The sequence below is a fragment of the Convolutriloba macropyga genome, chromosome 10 (assembly GCF_964194025.1).
Source record: "Convolutriloba macropyga chromosome 10, txConMacr16.3, whole genome shotgun sequence".
NCBI lineage: Eukaryota > Metazoa > Xenacoelomorpha > Acoela > Convolutidae > Convolutriloba > Convolutriloba macropyga.
This window is the reverse complement of record NC_134477.1, coordinates 42,691,064-42,713,391: the sequence shown is the minus strand read 5'-3', so window position 1 is coordinate 42,713,391 and position 22,328 is coordinate 42,691,064. Positions and strand designations below refer to the sequence as shown.

At 34.1% G+C, this 22,328-nt stretch overlaps 1 protein-coding gene across 1 annotated transcript in view; it reads left to right on the top strand.

Moving 5' to 3' along the window:
- LOC142348142 (uncharacterized) overlaps nt 1-22,328 on the top strand; it is a 52,511-nt gene that overhangs the window by 26,685 nt on the left and 3,498 nt on the right. Inside the window, exons 5-14 of the mRNA XM_075399348.1 lie at nt 8,175-8,309; nt 8,856-8,959; nt 9,035-9,068; nt 13,224-13,525; nt 13,913-17,733; nt 18,126-18,261; nt 20,721-20,892; nt 21,208-21,387; nt 21,688-21,772; nt 22,139-22,306. Coding sequence (XP_075255463.1) covers nt 8,175-8,309; nt 8,856-8,959; nt 9,035-9,068; nt 13,224-13,525; nt 13,913-17,733; nt 18,126-18,261; nt 20,721-20,892; nt 21,208-21,387; nt 21,688-21,772; nt 22,139-22,306 — 5,137 coding nt within the window. The remainder of the gene's footprint in view (nt 1-8,174; nt 8,310-8,855; nt 8,960-9,034; nt 9,069-13,223; nt 13,526-13,912; nt 17,734-18,125; nt 18,262-20,720; nt 20,893-21,207; nt 21,388-21,687; nt 21,773-22,138; nt 22,307-22,328) is intronic.

Below are 22,328 nucleotides of genomic sequence, written 5' to 3'. Positions count from 1 at the left end.
AATTTTTATGAAACTGAAACTAATAACTATAATAAGAAGTTAAGTAGATATAAGAATTATATTACCATAGCTGAGATAACAGAAATAGCAACAACTGCAACAACAACATCAGTTTCATTAACAGGTATAGGATTAGCTTATTCTATACCAACTGCTTTTGCTACAGCAACCGTTTGTGGTTCATTATCAAAAACAATTAATACTAAAATTAGAAATAAAATTATAGAGTATTCACAAATGTATATTTTATGTAAACAGTTTAGTGATAAGTTTAATAAACTATATACTAAATCAATGAATGATAATAAAATAGATAATGATGAGTATAATGAATTTGTTAAGTTATATGAAGAATATAAGAAGAACAAGAAGAATAAGTTGAGTATTTTTTTAGATTAAAGATATTAGTGCTTAGTAATAACAATGCTTTTAGTAATAATAATATTAGTTTTAATATTTATCCGCGAAGCGGTTACACCAATCAGGTAACCTGCTTCGCAGATCGATAAATATATAATCATAATCTTAGTTATAATCATAATCATAATATAATCATAATCATAATATAATCATAATCATAATCATAATCATAAACATAATAAAATCATTATTATAATCAAATAATTATCTTTTCTTTGTACCTAAGTATGACCCTCTACCTTTTTGTACTATCTTTATACCTTCACCAGTAGTTGCAAATTTAATTAAATCAGGTGTAGCCGCTAGAGCTGCTTTAGGGTTTCTAGATGCAGCTGCACTTCCTATTTTACTTGCTATTTCTAATGCTCTTACTGGATTATTAGCAACTTTCTTTCCAAAATTAACCGTAGCTTTACCAACGCTTTTAAAGAAATCTTTAAGTCCTTCTGCTTCTATTGTTGCATCAGATTTATTCCTTCTACATAAAACACAATTACCTTTTAACATCTTAGTTGCTTTTGAAGTAATAGCTCCTCTTATATTAACAGTACCACTATAATGTCTACCTCCAACACAATATGAATTAGTTTTGAAATTATTTAAAAGACTCATTTCTATATATAAAAAATAATGGAAGTTAAAAAGTATAATCCCTTTGTTGTTATTAAGCCTAAGCTTAAACCCAATCCCAAGCCTAAACCAAAGCTTGAAGCTAGAGGCCTAGCTCTAGAGAATAAAAAGAAATTAGATATTATTTATGCTAAAGGTTTTGTTAATACTAAAAAGAAATAGTTGGATATTAACAAGAGTAACAATTAGAGCTGACTAGCTATAAATATAAGTATATGGTTATGTATAAGTATAAGTATATAATTATAACAAAAACTATATTATACTATAATTATAAATTATCGCTAGAGTTATATCTAAAATTATAATTATCGCTAGAGTTATATCTAAAATTATAATTATTGCTAGAGTTATATCTATGACTTAAATTATATCTATGATTAAATTATATCTATGACTTAAATTATATCTATGATATTATATCAACCATCTTATTACCATCACTACTCACACTAATAACCTTTCTAGTTAATACTAATGCATGACATATAACATCTGCAACTGCAGCACTAAATTTAAAATTAAGTTGTATTCGTTGTGGACCTATATGATCCCTTTGAAATCTCATATCGAATACATATATTCTATAATTACTTTTGAAGGTTCTATGATTCATATATGGTTTTATATTATGAAACCAACTATTATATATTGCGGTCTTTCCATACCACTTTCCACAACTAGATCAAACAAGAAGTTAGTAGCATTGGGCACATTCTTATAAAATGTCTTTCTTTCATAATAACTAAAGTCTACATTATTCTTTTTACTTAAACCCTTTTGCACAATAATTCTGTTATCATTACTAGGATCAATACTAGGCACACACCATGATAAATCTCTAATTTCTATATTACCATCATTAGCAACTGCACCAGTATTAGCATTAACTCTATATAGAGCTCTACCATTATTATTCCTTTTTAATATTAGTTTAAATCCTAAACCATATATAATCTTTTCTAAATCATTTATGAAAACAAATAGATCACTCATCTTAATCATCATATACATATGTCCTCGTTGTGCAGCAATATGGTCACCTTTAAGTTGACTATCTCTATTGCCCTGATTTCTAACAAAACCACTCTCATATTCATCACCAGTACTAGTTAATAACTTATACATCAATAGATTAGGATGACAATGATCTATATATTCAATAGTCCTACCACCACTAGTTTCAAGCTTAATTGAACTGAACAATGCCATCATACCATAATTAACTAATTTAATATTAGCATCATTAGCAAATACACCACCAGCATCATCTGATACAACAAATTCTATCTCTAGATATGAATAACGCAAATTTAAGTGATTCTCTTCTCTATTGAGTATGATATTAATATTGGTATTAACCGTATTCATTGTTGCCAGATTATTTGGTTTATATTTTTTATAATCTTACTTTTATTTATATCATTATTGTAACCATAAGTTGTACCCAAATTAAAATCCATTTTTATTAGATAAAAAATGACTGATTCACGAAGCGGTTTCACCGATAGTTTAATGTTAAGAGAACTACAAAATATACATGATGCTTTAACTAAAACCAAAGAAGAGTATACACTTAACTTTAGAATGATAAAACCAACAGAAAAGTTTAACTTTAGTGAACCTATACTTAATACAACAAAATTAGGTTTAATTAGATTATCTGTTTATAATTCGGTGTTTAATGTGAATAGGAGAAATAATCAATTCTTATATGCTAGTACTGTTATAGAAGATGATGAAGCTTTACCTCGGGTTCTTAGCTCTGACCCTAACTCTAACCCTATCTCTACCTCAAGCCCAAACATTACATCTATACTTAATTATAATTATAAAGGAATCCCGTTGCTATATTCAACTATTACACCGGGAGCATATGAGTTAACTGACATAGCAGAATTAATAAAAGAAGAAACTGATGGTAATGTTATAATAGAACCTGATAAGAATACGATGAAATGTTTAATGGAAACAAAACAAGGAGCACTCAGCTTTGATATAGAACACTCACTAGCCTCATTACTAGGATTTAGAAAAATAATTTATAAAAAAAGGTAGATATAAATCTCAGAAAATTATTGATATTCTGGGTTTTAGTACTATTAACATTCATTGTAATGTGATATCTGGAGCTAAAGATAATGGCAAAGATACAGACATACTATATACTTTTAATCTAACTGAACCACCAGGTTACTTGATAAATATTATACCAACTAATATCTTGTATCGAAATGTAACTAAAGATAGAATAGAATATATAGAATTTCATATTAAAGATGAGCATGGAAGACCTATAGACATTAATGGTGATGTATTAAGTTTTACTTTCCATCTAGTTTAGTCTTTATCTTTATCTTTATCTCAATCTTAATCTTTGACTTAACTTAAACTAAACTACAAAACTCTCCGATCCCAATTAATTCTTAGTTTACCATTAATATTTTTATTTTTAGTTATATCAATGACAATATAATACTTTCCATACCTTATTACATATATTAGCAAAATCATTATAACTAAGTTCAACATTATTAAAGAAATCTTGATATATAGATATGAGGACTTTACCTCTCTGTTCAAATAAAATAAATAGATTACAGTTCTCTCTAACACTCTGCCTATCCAGAGATAACAGAATTTGATTAAGATATATCATATTACAGTTATTATGTCTACCTCTACAAAAGTATTCATTAATAACTGGTTCTTGGGCTCTAATATCATCGAATATCATTAGTTTCTTTAAGTCTTTGGGTAGTTTATCAGGAGATGGTAAATCTTTTATATCTTTAATAAATTCAACATCTGCTTTTGGGTTTATTCTTTTTATACCATGGTACTGATCACCAGTAGGTCCTATGATGTATAGCTTATCAAAGTATATACTAGCTAGAATTAGTTTTTTCAATAAGAATGTCTTACCACATTCACTAGGACCAGATATTATACATCTAAAGTTATCTGGGAATGCGGCTTCAGTAATTATATCATCATCATTTAGCCATGAATATAGATCATCATTTGTGTTTATATAGATGTTATTAGTAAGACTATTACTAATGCTATTACTAATGTTATTACTATTGCTATTCCTATTAGATTTAATCCTTTGATATTTTTCATCAAATAGATCTGCGAAGCAGGTTCCCTGATATATAAAATTATCTCTATCATTATCATTATCATTATCGTTATCATTATCATTATCATTATCATTATCATTATCATTATCATTATCATTATCATTATCATTATCATTATCATTATCATTATCATTATCATTATCATTATCATTATCATTATCATTATCATTATCATTATCATTATTATTATCATTATCAATGACATTATCCTTATCATTACATTATCATTATCATTAACATTATCGTTATCATTATCATTAACATTATCATTATCATTATCATTATCATTAACATTATCATTAACATTATCATTATTAGCAAAGCTACTTCGTAGATCGTTAACATCACCTCTACTACAATTCAAACAAGAACACTCATTATACATTCCTGGATATTTACATCGATTAACTAGAATATTCAAAGCACTTTTAATTCTAAATCCTCTATCAATAAGATAGATCATATATAAACAATAAGCTCCACAATAAGATTCATCATATTGTTGTATTCTCTCATTAGAGCCTAGATCAACATATTCTTCTAAAAATAAAGGTGGAGTTTCTACACCAAAACTATCAAAGTAATATGTTGGACCACCTTCTCTTCTTATAACTAGAACCCAATGTGTACCATCAGTTGGATGTAGATTTACAATAATGTTGAAGTTAGGATCCCCGATACTATGTGGAGTTTGATCTCTCATTACAATCTCAATTGGTGTTAGACTTATATCTTTACCTATCTCTTTTATTCTGATATCACTCATAGCATTATTATCAATGTTAAATTTATTATTGAATTCCTCAAAAGTTAGGATGAGCATTTTTATATAATAAATTTATTAAATATATATATAAGTCTAAATCTAAGTCTAAATCTAAACCAAATCTATATTTATTATATAAAAATGGAAACAGGTAGTGCAGTTTTTATTTTTATTATTATAATTGGAATTTGTTATATAATATATGATTCAAGACCAAGTAAATATACAAAACTAGAAGAAAGCTTTGGTGGATTTATGAATAGGAGTCTAGTTAGATTTGAATATGAAAAGTCACCATTAAATACTATTGTTTATGGTGGAACTGGAACGGGTAAAACACATTTTATTAGACAATACTTAAAGTTATACTTAGACCAAAACCAAAACCAAAACCAAGACCAAAACCAAGACCAAAACCAAGACCAAAACCAAAACCAAGTCCAAAACAAAAACCAAGACCAAAACCAAGACCAAGCTAAAAATATAGTTATAGTTTATAAAGATGACAGAGACTGGATAGATCCTGAGTCTAATAAATTTTATAGTGGGTTTAATAAATGTGATATAAATATGATCACAAAAAATAATATGTATAAATTTCAAAATTGTGTAAAAGTACTTGATGATATGGGTGATAGGTTAAATAAGGATATAGGTTACTTTTTTACTGAAGGTAGACATTATAATATTCAAATGATTGTAATGTTTCATAAACCAGCTCAAATAATTAATACAGCAAGAATGAGTTGTGATACTATTTATTTAACAACTTATAATGGACCTGACCTATTTAAAAACTTTAATGAGATATATAATGTGAACACGACTTCAATAAAATAATTAGTGAATTAAATAGTAACTATTATAATTGTACAGATGGAATGTCATATGAACTTCGTTATGGTATAATTAAATATAATAAAAAGGAAGATACTTTTTTTATTATTAGTAGTAATAGAACAATGTTATATGATTCAAGAGTTGGTTTCCTTGATTTCAAAGCTCTTAGTTTAAAAGATGAATTAGAAAGAGAAGATATAAATAGACTTATAGCATTTATGAAACCACTAATGATTAATGCAACAGATAGAAATGTTATTAATCATGATAACTATATATTCTATTTTAATAAACTTCCTAAATTAAGTAATATTAAAATTCAGAATGATGTTCTAACTAAAGAAATGATTATGGGAAGTGGTATGAAAATTTTATCAATTATTGGTGGAATTATAAGCTCAGGTTTAATTATAATTAGTTATATTTATCCTGATACAATACCAAGAAATGCTGGAACTGTAGCAATGGGAGCAAGCACAATGTTGAGTAAAGCACGAAGTGGTAATACTGATCAGTGTAACTGTGACTTCATCAATGAAGAGATGGGAATTTTGAATAGAAAGGGAGGAAAGTTTGTAAACAAACTATATATAAATAATGAAGAATTTAGAGAAGAGATTTTAAATTTTGACAAAGATAAAAAAGAGTTAGACCTTGATTTGATCTTAGATAAGAGATGTAGAACTAATACACTCAATAATTTAGGAAATAAATATTTAGCAGAGTGTATCACATCTAAAGATAATACTAAAGATTTAATTGAAATCATGGCTAAATATTATCAATAATTAGGTAAATATTATCTGCGAAGCAGTTTCACTGATAGTTTACCATATTATAAATGCTTTTAAAATGTTTAGAGTGTAACTATAAATGTGGAAACATTGCTGTTTTAAAATATCATTATGAATCATGTCATGAAGATAAAACTGATAAATGTATGTGTGGTAATATAATATTAAGTGGTATTTGTGCTAATAATTTTTCCCCATGGGGTTGTTCCTTAAAAAATGAATCTAGTTCTAGTTCTAATTCTAATTCTAGTTCTAATTCTAATTCTAGTTCTAGTTCTAATTCTAATTCTAACCCTAGTTCTGGTTCTAACCCTAATTCTAACTCTAGTTCTAGCTCTAGCTCTAGTTCTGGTTCTGGTTCCATCTATGACTATAACTCTAACTCAGATCCTAACCCCAACCCTAAGCCTAACCTTATCCCTAACCCTAACCTTATCCCTAACCCTAACCTTAACCCCAGCTCAGAAGTATTAACTAGATGTTGTAATTAGTGTAATTATATAAAACCACTAAATAATTTTGATGAGGGTAAGTATACATGTAGAAGTTGTACTTCAGCTAAAGTTAATTGTCCATATTGTACTTCTATTGTGAGATATGATGGAATACGGGCTCATGTAAAGAAACAACATCCAGATGTAGAATTAACTAGGGGATTTAGTAGAAATTTAATAGAAAGATCGGCGGAGCTGGTTCCCAGATCAGGGAACCTGCTTCGCAGATCAGTGGAACTGTTTCACAGATCTGATATTACCCAAACCGAGGAAATTTGTTCATGTAAATACTATAATTTTGTATTATTTCTTATTAATAATGGAATAAATATAGAAAAAATAAAAGAAAATATAAATTTATTGAAAAGTATAGATAATTTGAAATAAAAAGTATAAAAAAATAAAAAAATATCAAAAAAGAGGGAATCACTCTTTAAGAGCGAAAAAGAGCGATCTTTTCTACTGGGGATCACTCCGAATAAGAGTGAGTCACTCTTTAAGAGTGAAATATAAATTTTGCTTTGACTTTTTGATTTTTGCTTTATTTTGGTTCCCATTTTTAATTTTTATCAAATTTTAGAGCTAATATGTAGTAGTGGAGAAAACAGGGCTTACAGAAATCAGTTAAATTTGGCCCGATTCGACATGCGCGATTAGCGCTTGGAGAAAGGGTCAAATTTTGCTGGTGGCTGGAAGCCCTGTTTTATCCACTACTCTAGGATTGCTATTATAAGCTACTCTTTTCGTTTTTGGGATCTATTCTGCCCCCCCCCCCGCTTAGTGGAAATATATGTTTTATGACCCCAGGCACATTTTCATTATTTTTACCCAGTAACCTGGAAAACACTAGGGGGAACAGAGTAGATCCCTTTTTGTTACGATCAAGCCATTCATTTCTCTGCGGATAATTTGAACTTCAGGCCATACACAAGGAAATAATTCAGGGTCCATGTTGGAGAACCATGTCATCGCTTGATAATAACAGAATTAAACAAAAATGCACCTTTCTGTAGCAATCCTACTGCTTGTCACATTAAAGTAGCCAAAAGCAAAAAGTGAAATGTAGCACGTTTTGTTTGCAAAGGTGTTCTCCAAAGACACTCAGGTCAACTCAAGCGGAATCGGCTATGTTACGACAACAGCATTTCAACAGTAACGAGACGTTCTCTGGTTCAAACAACAGTGTGAACAACTGCATCAATACCCGTGTAGATCGGAGGAATGTTCAATTAGCAGAAAAAGAAGCATATGAGCAAAAAAATGTCTTTTTAAATTGATCGCAAAATTTCGATGCGAGCATTGATTTTCTTCAAGCTCGCATCAAAAATTAAGCTGGTATCGTTGCATCACATTTTTTACATACACTTTACATTTTTTTCACTCGTAAATTCCCAACTTAATAAGTGAGTCGAGTTTTGTTCAAATCTTCTTTACCCAGTCTTTTCCTCTATAATGCTGCCAAAATTCTGCAAATGACCCATTCGGCTTCATTATTTAGTTCATTACGAAATTACGCGAGTGGACATGATCGTTGAGTTTATGCATTAAGATTGGAAAGAGCTCAAATATTTTAAATCCCTTGCAATGTAATTCCTTAATGAGTTTCCACGGAATGTAAAATTTGTAATTTTTTTGGTGTCAAAACCGTCGCATGAATTCACGTGTCGCATGTCTGATCTTTTGGTTTATAAATTAACGTTCGCAGCGTTTTACGAAGTTAGAAGATTAGGTCTTTGCTAATTGAGCGTTCCGCTAAACGATACAGTCCTGCCGGCAGTCACGAAACTCTGCTTCCCAACATTGAGACCTCACCTTTCCACTCAGCAACTTCATCTAGGAGGAGGCGATTGAGCAAGACAAAAAGTATCGGTAGGTCAAAATAACCGACAGTATGTCCAAAAATTCTCTCCTGAATAACTATTATTTTCTTTCTTTTTGTTTTAGATGAAACGACCGAAATATCAGAGCTGCACTTGATGTAAGTAGAGGGAAAGTATATATTTTTTTCAATAACCTATGCATCATTGTCAATAAAGTTTTCGACCTTCAGCAGATTCTGATTATTCATCTGATCACTTGTTTAAGAGAGTGAGAAGGGTTCAGAGAACGATTTTCTTAACCAGATGAACAAATTCAGATCTCTCTTTGTTGATTAAAAATCAACATTTCTAGAGGGAGATTCAAACTAAGACTTTGCTTTCCACAAAAAACCGAGCTAGCTTTCAACAAAATTGATCCATCCTATAATCACAATTTACTTTTTATTTTGTCCTAAATATTGAAAAGAAATTAAAATTCCTTTAGTCAAATTTTGAATTGAAAACGATTGTTTTCGCTATAACTATCATCGTCAGGTTATCAACTTTACTTTATGAGTGTTTTCAACCGAAATGAAAATATATCAACAATCATTACAAAGATTAAAGCTTTACAGTTCTTGGAATTGGTCATTTTGTTTAACTCGAATATTTCGACAATCTTTGACTTTCCACTTTCAAAACATGTCGCTAAATTTTTCCATGTTTGAAATTTTGAGGGACTGTTTTCTGACAGCAGCGTGATTTTTCGCACTCTTGCATATATTGTTCACAAAAACGTTTTCGATCAGGCCGATTCACATGTCAGACTATTACTTGAGTGGAAGCTCCCGCCCCCAATATTCGTCGGGTTTGTTTATTTTTGGTTTTTGTGTCCTTATGTGCAATGCCTCCAAGGGGAATCCATTTTTCAGTGTCGCTGAACTGGTCCATGATTTGGCAATTGAAAGCCTTTGACGATCCGGAGCGGTCGCTAACGTGCTACCCGACAGGCGACTCAAGTTTCTGGTGCTTTGTTATCCTCGTGTTAACATGACGGCAAGTCTGATGGACATAGGTGGATTCATATCCACCACAAAAACACTCATAAACCACGTAAATTTCAGATTTCAATTGAAACTCGACATAAGCAAAGGCAATCAAGTTTTCATTTTCCTAGTCGTAAAAAAATTTAACAGACATATTTTTCGTTATTTTTGTTTCAATCGCACGCCAACATTGACTCTATATTGCATTCAATAAGTGGAGAACTTTTTTCGACTATTTATCGCCATTGGTACATCTTTTTTCTCGGTACTTGAGTTTTTCTGTTTCCGTACCACGAGCGTTTCGATAATTTCATTTGCATTTTTGAGTCCAACTATTGGAGTACTGATTTTTAAACCAGATATCCCGATTTGTTTTAAGTGCCTCTTTAAAACATTTCCAATTACTCGTGCAAACGAAAATCCTACAAAAGGTGCATTGCAATACATTTTTCTTATGTTGCAATGCAGCACAACTACGAAAGTTTACAATTGTAGAGGTATCAGTAGGCTTATGGTGCCATATCCATGAAATTTTATTTTCTTTGCTTGCACATTCATTCATGTCAAGAAAAACCAATTCACCGTTCGCATCCATATTTTCTAATGTATACTGACGGTTTTCATGCAATGCGTTAAATTTGAGCAATTCTCTGCTTGATGAATTCTTGCTACATACGATATTGTCAGAATATTGCTGCAAAAACCTTCTCTCTGACTTGAGTTTTGTTTTGCGTAATTCATTGTAGGGATTACAGAACAATACAATATCCCCTTTTATATTTTTCATTGCTTGTGTTCTGGCACTTCACTTGAAACCTATTTCTGCATCCTTCGCATTCTATTTTTTTTATTCCAAACTAATTTTCGGGAACAATCGTGGAATAAATCACTGTGATCTTTCTTTAGCCCTGGCTCAGGAGTACAACTTCCCTCTTTTAATTTATCTTCGAACAATTACATCCAATTGTTTGCCAATATGACCGCCAATGCTAGGCTGTCTATTTGGCAGTACCATCGTTTGATCTAGCTTTTTTATATCTGTATTAAGATAATTTGATGAATAGAGGCATCTTAGAACTATTTCTATCGCCTCCGAAACAGGCACTTTCGTGTTTTCTGAAATTTTGAGGTACTGTTTTCCGACATTTTGTTGTCATCGGGCACAATTGGCTTAAAATTCTTTACAAGCATCAATTGTGGAAGTTTCAATGTTGCGTTAAAAAGAGAACTCGCCGCCACAATTTTCATGATGTTCTAATTTTTTTTCTTTTTAAGAACATCTTTTTAAGAGCACAGTTTTCTGAAAATTTGCTTTAAAAAGCGCGTTCTCAAACCCATTCCTCTCGTTTAACGACCATATGGCTTATCAGGTACTCTACAGGTGTGTGTTGCTGGCGTCTATTATCCCAAGTGCGGGCAATTTATGTTCACTTTTGGCTTTTTGGCTTTGCTTTTGGCTTTGTTAGGTTGCAGGTAATAAGAGCTTTAAGAGTTCGAGCTTCTTAACGAGATTGTTAACGAGCTTCTTTATGGTGGGAATAGCGCCACTCAAAACAGATATACTACGTTAGGCTGCATGTTTAGAGAGCGTTAAAACATGCAAAATTTAGAAGCTTAAAGATGGTGACATAGCATTCGAGTTATAATTAATAATTAGATATGCTGAAGTTTTGTTCAAAACTATTTTTCTGGTGTCGTTTAAGGTAAATGTTTTAGCTGTTAACATTTTTACCGTTCGTCTTGCCATGCAGACGACTTCCATTACTCAGCACGTCGACGAGAGACCTGAATTATCCAAGATTACAATTTTTTTCAACAAAACGATTCCACGAAGAGTTGACAATCGACGAAAATATTCGATTGAGTTTTGTTAGTCTCGGTGCAGTTGGATATTTTACAAATGTCTACTCATCTTTGAACCTATGCTTAATGCCATAGCTATGGTGCGACTTATTTTGAGTATTACCTAAGTAGACCCAACTTTTTAGATGCTTATATTTACCTTTAGCATCAGAAGATTTTTATATGTTGAACCAAAAGCTTTTATCTTTTCATTTACTATTTCCACGGCTCGCTCGTGATCTTTCTATGGTCGTTGATTTAAATTTTAAATTGATTTTTTTTGTGAATTCTCGTGACTACAGAAAACATTTTGCTGTTATTTCATCAACCTTGCCCAAAATTACTAAGATCAGCTGATCCTTAAAATTCAAACCTTTTCGAGTGTATTTTGCACTAGTTTTAACAAGTGAGTGAGAATCGTTGTTCATCGTTGATCAGTCAACATTCGAAGTTCTATTTATCCTACTTTTAGTAAAAGTCTGCCTGCTTCCCAAACACCAACCGACTCTGGTTACCGAGATGCCCCAGTTTCTTCCGATCACTAAAACAAAAATAACTGTACTTTTCTGAATGCCAAGGTTAAACGTTTTATCAAATTTTGAATGAGTGTTATAGTAATATTAAGAATAATTTTGTGGTTTTTAACTAACCTGGTGGTCAATTTAATACACTATTTAAAACTCGTTAAGTATAGTTTTATTACGTGATTAGTTTACCGTAACTTATTACGCTTTACTAAGCCATGTACTTTTATCTAATTTCAAGGCACGTTTTTAAAATCAGTTTTGACGTAAACAAACCGAGATGATCTGAAGGCCTGAACAAAATACTTTATGAATATAATCATTTAATATATACTCGCTTTTTTAACGCAGCGCATCTTTTTATGTTTATGCTTAGCATACGTTTACGCATATAAATCTTTATAATGTTTTTTTTTGCATTTTTGCATGCTGTAGTTGTAGACACACGTTATATGTTTATGGTTCATAATATCAAATGATTACTAATTAACGTAAAGGCACTCAAAGCGCCCATTGCAAATGTTGTGCTCTTTTCACAATTCAATAACTTTTTATTAGCACTAAAAATATTCTTCAAAATCTGATCAACGTTTGTCAATTTTATCATTTATCTCAAAAGTATTCAGTTATTCTGATTAAGATGGCGTGAGAGTCGTTAACAGAAAATATCTAATTTAAAATCTAACCACAAAAAGATTTGTGACAGTTTTCAGAAAGAACGTTTGCCATATTTTCTGACAGTTTTTGTAAATTATGTTAATAATGAACAATTGTTATCCGGTTTCAAAACGCAATTTATTACCAAATAATCATCTATTCAGTTGATAGGCGCTTGTTATATTTTTCAAATAAAGTTAGTTGATAACTGCGGTTTTACCTAACTTCGCTTATTTGACTTTTAATACGATAAGCAAAACTTCAGGCCAGCAGCGAGCCCATCTTCGACTAACCGAACACCCAAGTCCTCCGATCGATCATCCGTTGGCATGGCAACAGAACCCTTAGCCAGCCCTTTAGCCCCACCCGGTCCACCGGTTCAAGGAGAAGACATGCCCGATGGTCCCGGAGGGGGAGGGGGACTGTTTCCAAGAGTTGGGGGTGGTGCTCATGGAGGTCAGGGTGGTGGAAGTAGGGATGTTGATGCAATGAGTGAAGTGAGTCTGGGGGACATATTGTCGGTGAGACCTGTTATGACGTCAGCAGATGAGAGACAGGGACCGCAAGGTATACTTATGTTATAGGGCAACTAAATTGAAAACTTAACTTTAGTCGAACTCCGACAGTTTTCTTGCAAGATATTACGATGTTCTTGCTAATGACGATTTACCAGTATATTAAGTGAGAACCGAATGTGCAATTTTATTAATTCCAGTGACAATTATTTTCTCGATATCATTGAACTTTTCTCATTAATTTAATAATTCAACGCTGATTTTCTTCTCTTCCAGTATTTTGCTCGTATTGCCGGCTGCTACTTGGCATGATTAGAACCGCTAGCGTTTTTTGATTACTTATCAAGGGGGTTGCAGTTCTGTTGGGGGGGGGGGGTTGATTTATGCATGAGTAATGCTGCTAAACGTACTTAAAAACATTGTTATTGGCGTTTTTTAGGAGTTCGAAAAACTCACCAGGTCAAGAAAATATCTGCACCTCCTACTGCAAACTACCAATACTACATGGGATCCAATGAAAATTTAGCCCTCAGTTCGGTACCCGTGCCCAATCTCAACAAAGCTTTCCCCAACCAAAAGGCAAACCCTCAACGAATGTTCTTTCCCGAGCCATCCTTTTATCCGAGAGAAGACAAGGAAAAACCCAGGAGCACTGAAATGCTGAACAAATTACCTTCGCCGAAATACAGTATACAAAACTTCCAGCCTCCTCTGCCAGCTTTTTCACCGCCGGGTAGTGCTCGCTCTGCTTTGTTTACAAACTCGGCTGTAAAACGAGGACCATCGAATTTTATCGAACCTTCCGACGCTACCAGGCCGAGTACGAGAGCTTTGTCAATCGTCAGTATAGACGAGCAAGTTCGGATTGAAGACGACCAGGTTTCCTTTTATGGTGACGTGGATGATCGTCACGACACAAACCGTTCCAGTAGGAAAACAAGTTTGGCCGATAAACGGAACCAATTTCGCAGTAGAAAAGTAAATCCTGACGCGATAAAGCGTTCTTTTGATTCTGAAAATGCTATTCGACTTTCAACTGATGAGAACAGCGATAATTTCCACAGAGCTTTGTCGCCTCATATTGAGTCGCCACCCGGCGACTTGGGTTGTACCGCTGGGAAAGTCAAGTCCTCGGAGTCTATTTTAAATGACATGCGAAGCCCTACTAGACTAACCCCGCACTCGGTTTTACCCCCTATCGGAACGCATAGAGATGTGCTAGACACCCCTGGCCGAAAATTAACAGTTGCCCATTTAGACGAAAATAAAATAGAGAAATTAGTTAAAGACGATTCTTTGAAAGATAAATTAAAGAGCAGCTCAAAACCAGCTGAATTTCTGCCGGATGACCCAGAAATTGTGTTTGATCTGGTTTTAGACAACAAGGACAAATCTGTCCATATCTCTGAAAGCAAAGAAAAAGGAACCAGCCCTGTCAAAAACAAAACCCAATTCGTCTCAGAACAATTTAATGGTTCGAAATCGTTGCAGAAACCGCTAACAGCAAGTGAAAACTCGTCTTCAAATACAAACTCCAAAATTTCCCATAAAAACCTTAAGCCGAATATAAAAATATCAGAAACACCCGCTGAAAAAGCTAGATTGGATTTATCGGGGAGCCAAAAGTCCGCAGCCAAAGCAGAAGGTTCGAAGGTAAAATTTGAAAAATTGACAACTGAAAAAAAATCCGAAACCGCGTCGAATATTCAAGTTCAAGAGAGCAAATCCACTCAAGAACAATCAACAAACAAGAAAGAAAATCGTGCAAATCCGATCCCAGATAAAACAGAATCTAGCCCACATAAAACTGCCAAAATTGAGCCTTTGATTAGCCCTAATGCAGCTCTTGATAGAAAAACTTCAAATAGTAAATCGTTGACAAATCAAAATGAAGCAGTCGCAGATAAAATCCAAAAACCTCAATCGTCGGCGAATCAGAGCGAAGCGGTTCCAGCCAAAGAGCAAAAACAGCAACCGTCGACCAATCAAGTGGCTGCAAACTCCAACAAACAGAAAACGGTGGGTTCTGAAATAAAAATCAATTCATCTAATACTTCTGCAGCTAAACCAAACACCAATCAGGTGGAAGCAAAAACTAAGGCAAACGAATCTAAGTCAACCAATCCGAGTGAGGAACGGAATAAAAAGACGTCCAATCCGAAAGCGTTAACCAATCAGATTGAAGCAGTGCCTGTGTTAGAACGAGAGCTTTCAAAGTCGGCTGTGAATGCCGTTGAAAGAGAAATGTCTGAAAAAGAGAAAACCCAAAAAGAAGTTGCCCAAAATTTCAACAAAGCCAGGCAAAAATCAACAGTTGCAGAATTAAATTCAAAACAGTCCAAATCAAATCCAGCGGTTGGACCCTCAAATGCAAAAGTAACTCCTACTCAAAATCAAAGTATTTCTTCAACAAACGAAAGGCCGAAAGCGGCCGTTGTTAAAAGTAAACAACCTGCCTCTATAACCAATAACACGCCAAAAAAGACCCCGCAAGCGACTAATATGGTGTCTGGTAATAAGTCAATCGCTCCAAATCAGCAAAAAACGATCCCAGGCAATAGCAAAGTAGTCGCACAAGGACCCGCTATAACACGGAACCCTTCATATTCCAAAATACAAACCTCAAATCGGGCAACTGTTTCAAATACCTCCAAAATTTCAACTGACAAACAAATAACAAACCAGCCGGGCAAAAATTCGACATCATCAAATAGTCAAACAGAATCCAGCGATAAATTGGGGGCTACAAACCAGTCTAAGAAAGTTGAGGATAGTAAAAATACGGTAAGTTACAGGTTTGACGGCACTAAATCAAATTTGACCAATGGCGATAAAACGCATGAAACTGACGCAAGCGGTAAACATGAAGAACGTAAACCAATAAAAGATGCGAACAATGAATCAATAAATAACGCAAGCGAAGGACTTATTTCTTCACAGGTGGCTGAACAATCACAACAAGAGCCGCCAAAAACAATCAAAAATATTGAAGAAAAACAAACAAACGCTACACAAGAGATGCCAAAAAACGTGCAAAAAATCAAGCCAGAGCAATCCAAAAACGATCCAGAAATATCAAAACCGTCCCTTGTTATTAAAAATGCGATGGACAGTATTTCTCAAGACGCACAAATAAATTCACAAGCAGCCTTTGAAAGCGAAATTAAAACTGTTGATCCTCAAAATTCAGCTTTAAACATGCCTTCGCGAAAACTAGAATTATCTAAGACTTCAATTGTTTCCACAAAACCTCAGAGCCAAAAGCCGACAAACCAAACCAAACCGCAAACTTCCGGAGGGGCCAAAAAGCCGACTACTACTGCCAAACCCCCGACAACAGCCCCAAAAGGCAAGAAAAAACCACCTGTCAAAAAAGGTCCAGACACGACAGTACTGGCTAATGACGATGTCATTTCAAACGATATCAAAGGTCCAGAGCGAGAAAAAACCAGCATTGCAGCTGTCTACAAAGATAGTGATCCGGCAAACACGGCATTGGTTTCAGGAAAGGGGTGGCATATTACTGTAACTTTGAAAGACACGCCAGCGCAACTTTCCACTAACGAAGACTCCGAAAAAGTCCAGAATGCCGAAACAGAGGATTTAGTCGAGGACCGACTTCAAGTGCAACCCGAATCTGGACCCGAACATTCGATCTCATCAAGTGCTCGGTTAAGTCGTGAAGAAAACAACCAGTTTTATTTACTTTTAGGAAATACCTTATTAGAAAATGAAAATCAACAAACAGAAATCGTTTCCCAAAAACAATCACCTGAAAATGGGGACTTTAGTGACACGGATACAGTGGTCAGCGAGCAGCAGGCTGAAATTAAATTTTTCGAGAACTTAGACAATTTAGTTGCAGATGATTACGTCCGACCGCTTACTGGGGATCCTTTCAAGGAACTTCGACCTTTAACCGAACAGTCAGAGCGGCAGAAGTCACTCGTTGAAGATTCGAAGGAGGCGCCACATGTCCTGGTAGATGACAAGGCAAAGGATCCGGGAAAACCTTTATCATCAACTTCAAATACAGTTACCGGATCGAACGCCGGCGCTTCTGGAAGTTCTGTTCCGAGAGAACTTGTGCGAGATTTGAGTTCTCGTGAAAAAGGATTCGCTGGAAACAATCTGAATCCATCAAATGAAGTGTTCAGTAACCAGGAGAGGGATGTTTACGTTATACAAGAGGAGTCGTGGGCCTTTACAAGTCACAGTTCCAATTCTAATTTCTCAGTTACGTCATCGGAGAATTCTACGGTGAGTAGACGTATAGCTTTGGAACAGCAATTGTTTCAATCACCGTAAAATCATTAGTTGTAAATACGAAAAGAAAAAAGCATATTTTAATTAAAAATTTGTTCACATGTTGATATCCTTTTTTTCCCACCTTAATAACTAAACTCAATATTTGGATTCACTTGTTATATTTGCACTTCCTAATAATTTAGTTCTTTGAGTATTTTAGGTTCGAGTATTTTAGCGCAGGGTTGATCATAAATCTAAATTAAATAAAATACATTTTAAAAATGGAAAGTATTCACATATTGATATTCAAAATGACTTCCATTTTTTTCCTTATGTCATCAGCTCAGTTGCTTTTCTATAAATATTAATATGTAAGCGAGAAAATAACGTGCTTTTACCTTTAGGTAACACCGACTCCACGAGAACCAACTTCTGAATCTCTGTTCAGACCAAAAGATGACACTCATTATCAGTTCGCTTTTCACAAAGGAGGCAGCCCTACTGGCCGACTGGTCTACTGGAAGAAAGGAAACAAATTAGGTGAGATACAAATCAGGAATCTGATATTTTAGCCATATTTGTTTGTGAAAGTTATTCGAACGCTGAACCAAATTTCCCCATTTACACTTAAGTGTCTGCCGTTGCCGAACTGGACGTACTTACAATGAGAGAGAGGCGAAATTAATGGCTAATATGTAGTTTCCGAATAACCAGGTGATGTTCACATAAAGTACTTTCCTAATGAGATCGGATTTTCACTTAGTCATTGAAGTTAACGAGGCATTTGGTGAAGTTTTGCTGATCTTTGATGATGTATCATTATAGTTTGCTTTAAGAAACATGTCGGCTGATATTAGGTATGTGGTCTAAGAATTAAACACCCACGGAAAACAATCGTCTTTTCATATTAGAAAATAAACCCCCACGGAATAAAACAACGGAAATAAGCCCCCACAGAAAAAAAAACCATGTTAAAGTTAAATGAAGGACCATGTAATTTATATGAAAACCATCAAAGCAGAAATTAAAACAAGAATGCCTAAAAAACTTCACGTGACTCAACATCAAATTTCCACGTTCTTATTACGTTTTCACGCTTTGACATTATCAATTATACATTCCAGTGACACCAGTTCGATATGATTCAGTCACTTTTTTCCAAAAAATTTGATTTTGAGGCCTCTATAAAAAGATTGCCTTCATTGTCAGAAATCAGAAAAACTGTTGGTAAAGGAGGTGGACCCATAGAAACATACCCCAAACTATAAAATCACTCCTTTGGGCAGTCAATAAGAGACAGCGCTTCAAGGGTTGAAACCCATCCTTCGTGCAATTGTACCCAACCACAGTCATTGTGCAGAACGAATTTACGGCAGAACAAAACGAATGGGGGTTTCTTTCCAAGTGTTTTTTGGGTGGGGGATTTTTTTTGTGTTTTTTTCCAAAACCGTGGGTATGGAAAGACCGTCTTAAACCAATATTTGTTATGAAAAGAATGTTTCTCGACTTTTTTTTTACTTGTTCTTAACTCTAGTTGGATCTAAAACAATGAACTCATTTGGCTCAATAATAGGCAATATTTTCGACTGTGGCTCGATCTAATTTTTTTTCCAAACTTCGGATCGATCTAAAATTTTGTCCTCAACTTTGGCTCGATAAAAGACGACTTCCTTGACTTTTTGCTGATCCGCTACTGAAATGAGTTCTTTGAACGTGAAATAGTCAGGGATTTTTTTTGGTTTCTCCATCTTTTGTATGGTGCCGGAAAGATTAACCACAGAAAACAATATTTCTACGCATTACTTCAACTACGAAATTTTTGCGAGAGGAATGTCAAAATTATTCAAAATAGTTTCAACAAATGGAAGAAAAAAGAAAATCTTTTTACATAGCTGGCAGATTGCCGCAATAGCCGCAATAGATTCGTAGATCGGCAGTCTAAAAAACAGTAAAATAGACAGACCAAAAAAACTCGTCTTTTCATTGAAGGCTGATCTGTTATATTTTGATTAAAAATCTGTATTGCTGCCTCTATTAGCTGATCTCAAATAACCTTCATTTAGAGTGACACACACCCATTTGACCTTATCTCTTTGAATTAAAGTAAACAAAAGTCAATTTCAAAGTGAGGAAGTCATTTTTGAGAGTGAGGTAAGTCAAGTGTGACCAAAAATTTAATCACGCGCATGAACAAAAAAACTCGCTCCACTAAGAGCAAAAAATGACGTCACATATGCAATTCAGTTGAAATTGCATGAACGAATGAACAAAAAGTGGCTGTGACGCCATATGGTCGTAACAAAAATCATGACGACGAAATAAAAAACATAGCAGGACAAGTCCTGACGTACAATTCAAAGAATTTTCATTGACTAAACAGAAAACTAGACCTAGAAAGGACTATGAATGGATTGGGAAAACCATTTAGAAAAAAATCCAATCCAAAAATCGAAAAAACAGAAAAAATTAAAGCGAAATTGCCGCATGTGAACAAAAAACCACTAGCGAGAAAGCGAATTTTTGTTCAAACACCGTTTTCTCACTCTACTTTAAATTTAGAGCGAAAAAACTTCACGCCGCAAAACCACTCTTTTTTTCGCTCCACTTCCTGTTTCGGCGTGACCAAAATCACTACTCCAATTTGACTTCAAAAATCATAAAAATGTGTGAACAGATCTTAAAAAAAAGACAGCGCCCCAATACAGTTCAAATTCTTTGAATTGTAAAAATTCTTTGAATTGTAAAAAAACCCAGAGAAGGCCAATAATAGCCCCAGCTATCGCTGTGCGGCTATTAAAAAAAGAAAATCTTATACTTCCATGTGCCACTTGACCAGAATTAGAGCTATATTACCCCCGTTACTCTAAATGTCTTTTCTCAGAATTGAAGCCTTGACTAGGGCAGCAAAGCCGATGAATCCATTTTGATTCGAACAAACAAAACTCAAAACTTCATCAAGCAGGCGCTGGTTGTTACCAATATAGTCTGATTTGTTCTAGGTCACGGTGCTTTTGGTACAGTGTGGCAAGGTCTGACGTCATCAGGACAGCTGATAGCTGTGAAACAGATTACAGTTGTGGTAGAGAATGAAACACAGGCAAAAGAAGAACACATCAAACTGCAGGAGGAGGTCAACATGCTCAAGAACCTCAAACACAAAAACATCGTCAAGTTAGTCTCAATTTATCAAAGAGAAAATTAAACTTTAGCAATAAGAACTCCGGCTTTTAAAATAGTCGAGAGATAAATGTTGTGTTCAAAGAAAATACAATTGCTTAGTGGAACTCGACAATTGATAAGCTCTCAAACCTGTGACCATTTGTATTTGAAGTTTGTTTATTTCATCAATCTTATAAAAACGTTCATTTAAAAAGCAGATCTGTCACTTAAAGGGTAATGGTTAAGATGTCACCGTAATTTAGTCCTAATAGGAGACAGAACTCGCTATGTTGATAATCTGAAAAGAGTTCCCTTTTTCAATTCCAGATACATAGGAACTACTATCGACGATCACATGCTCAATATCTTTATGGAGTACATCCCAGGTGGAACAATCGCAGGTATCCTGAGGACATTCGGGACACTTGAAGAGAGGCTGATTGCAGCATACACCTGGCAGTTGGTCAGTGCAGTCGACTATCTACACCAGAACGAAGTTGTTCACAGGTAAATTTTTCAAAACTGTAGTAAAAAAATTTAACGCCTCAAAAGCAAAGGTGAGAGAGACAAACAGCAGAACGCAATCATATTTCTGCGAAAATGAAATCAAGGCACTGTTTAATGCTTGATGTCGTACATCCTTATTGAACGATTGACGCAGTGAAATCAATATTAAGCCATTAATAAACAAGTTAAACTTAGTTGAGAAGTTAAAATGATAAATTTAGTAACCTAAAATTTGATGCTGCATATAGTTGAATTAAGTAGACTTCTCAAAAAACGATCAATTTTGCAGTGTTGTTTTAGAGATATCAAGGGGAGCAATCTAATGCTGATGTCAGATGGTACAATCAAACTGATCGACTTCGGATGTGCCAAGAAAATGGCTATGGTAAGATATGTCTGACTTTCTTCCCTCTTGATTAATTGTTATAAAGATGTTTTTTTTTCAAAAGAAAAAGCTCTTGAAGAAAAATGAATCAACAAAACATGCGTTTTTCACAACATTTCAGTCGCAATTTATCAATCAATTTAACTCTTAAGGAAAATTCTTTACTAATGAGAAGGGGGAAGTGTTTAGAAGGAAAGCGAACTTGTAACTTATCATAATGAATTTTTTCAATTGTACTCTATATAAACAAAAACAAAGCCACAGTTAGTATGCTATTAATATTGATACACAGAACAAAAAGGGAAAACAGTCTCAGTTGAAATTTTGAGGCTATTGTTGATTTTAACAAGATTCATCGTTTTCCAGAATTTGTCGATGACGCGTTCCAAAGTGTTGAAATCGATGAAGGGTACTCCATACTGGATGAGTCCAGAGGTGATTAAGGAGGTGGGCCATGGACCCAAGTCAGACGTGTGGAGTGTGGGGTGCACTGTGTTCGAAATGGCAACTGGAAAGCCACCATGGGCTGATATGGTAAGTCATTATAAATGAAAAG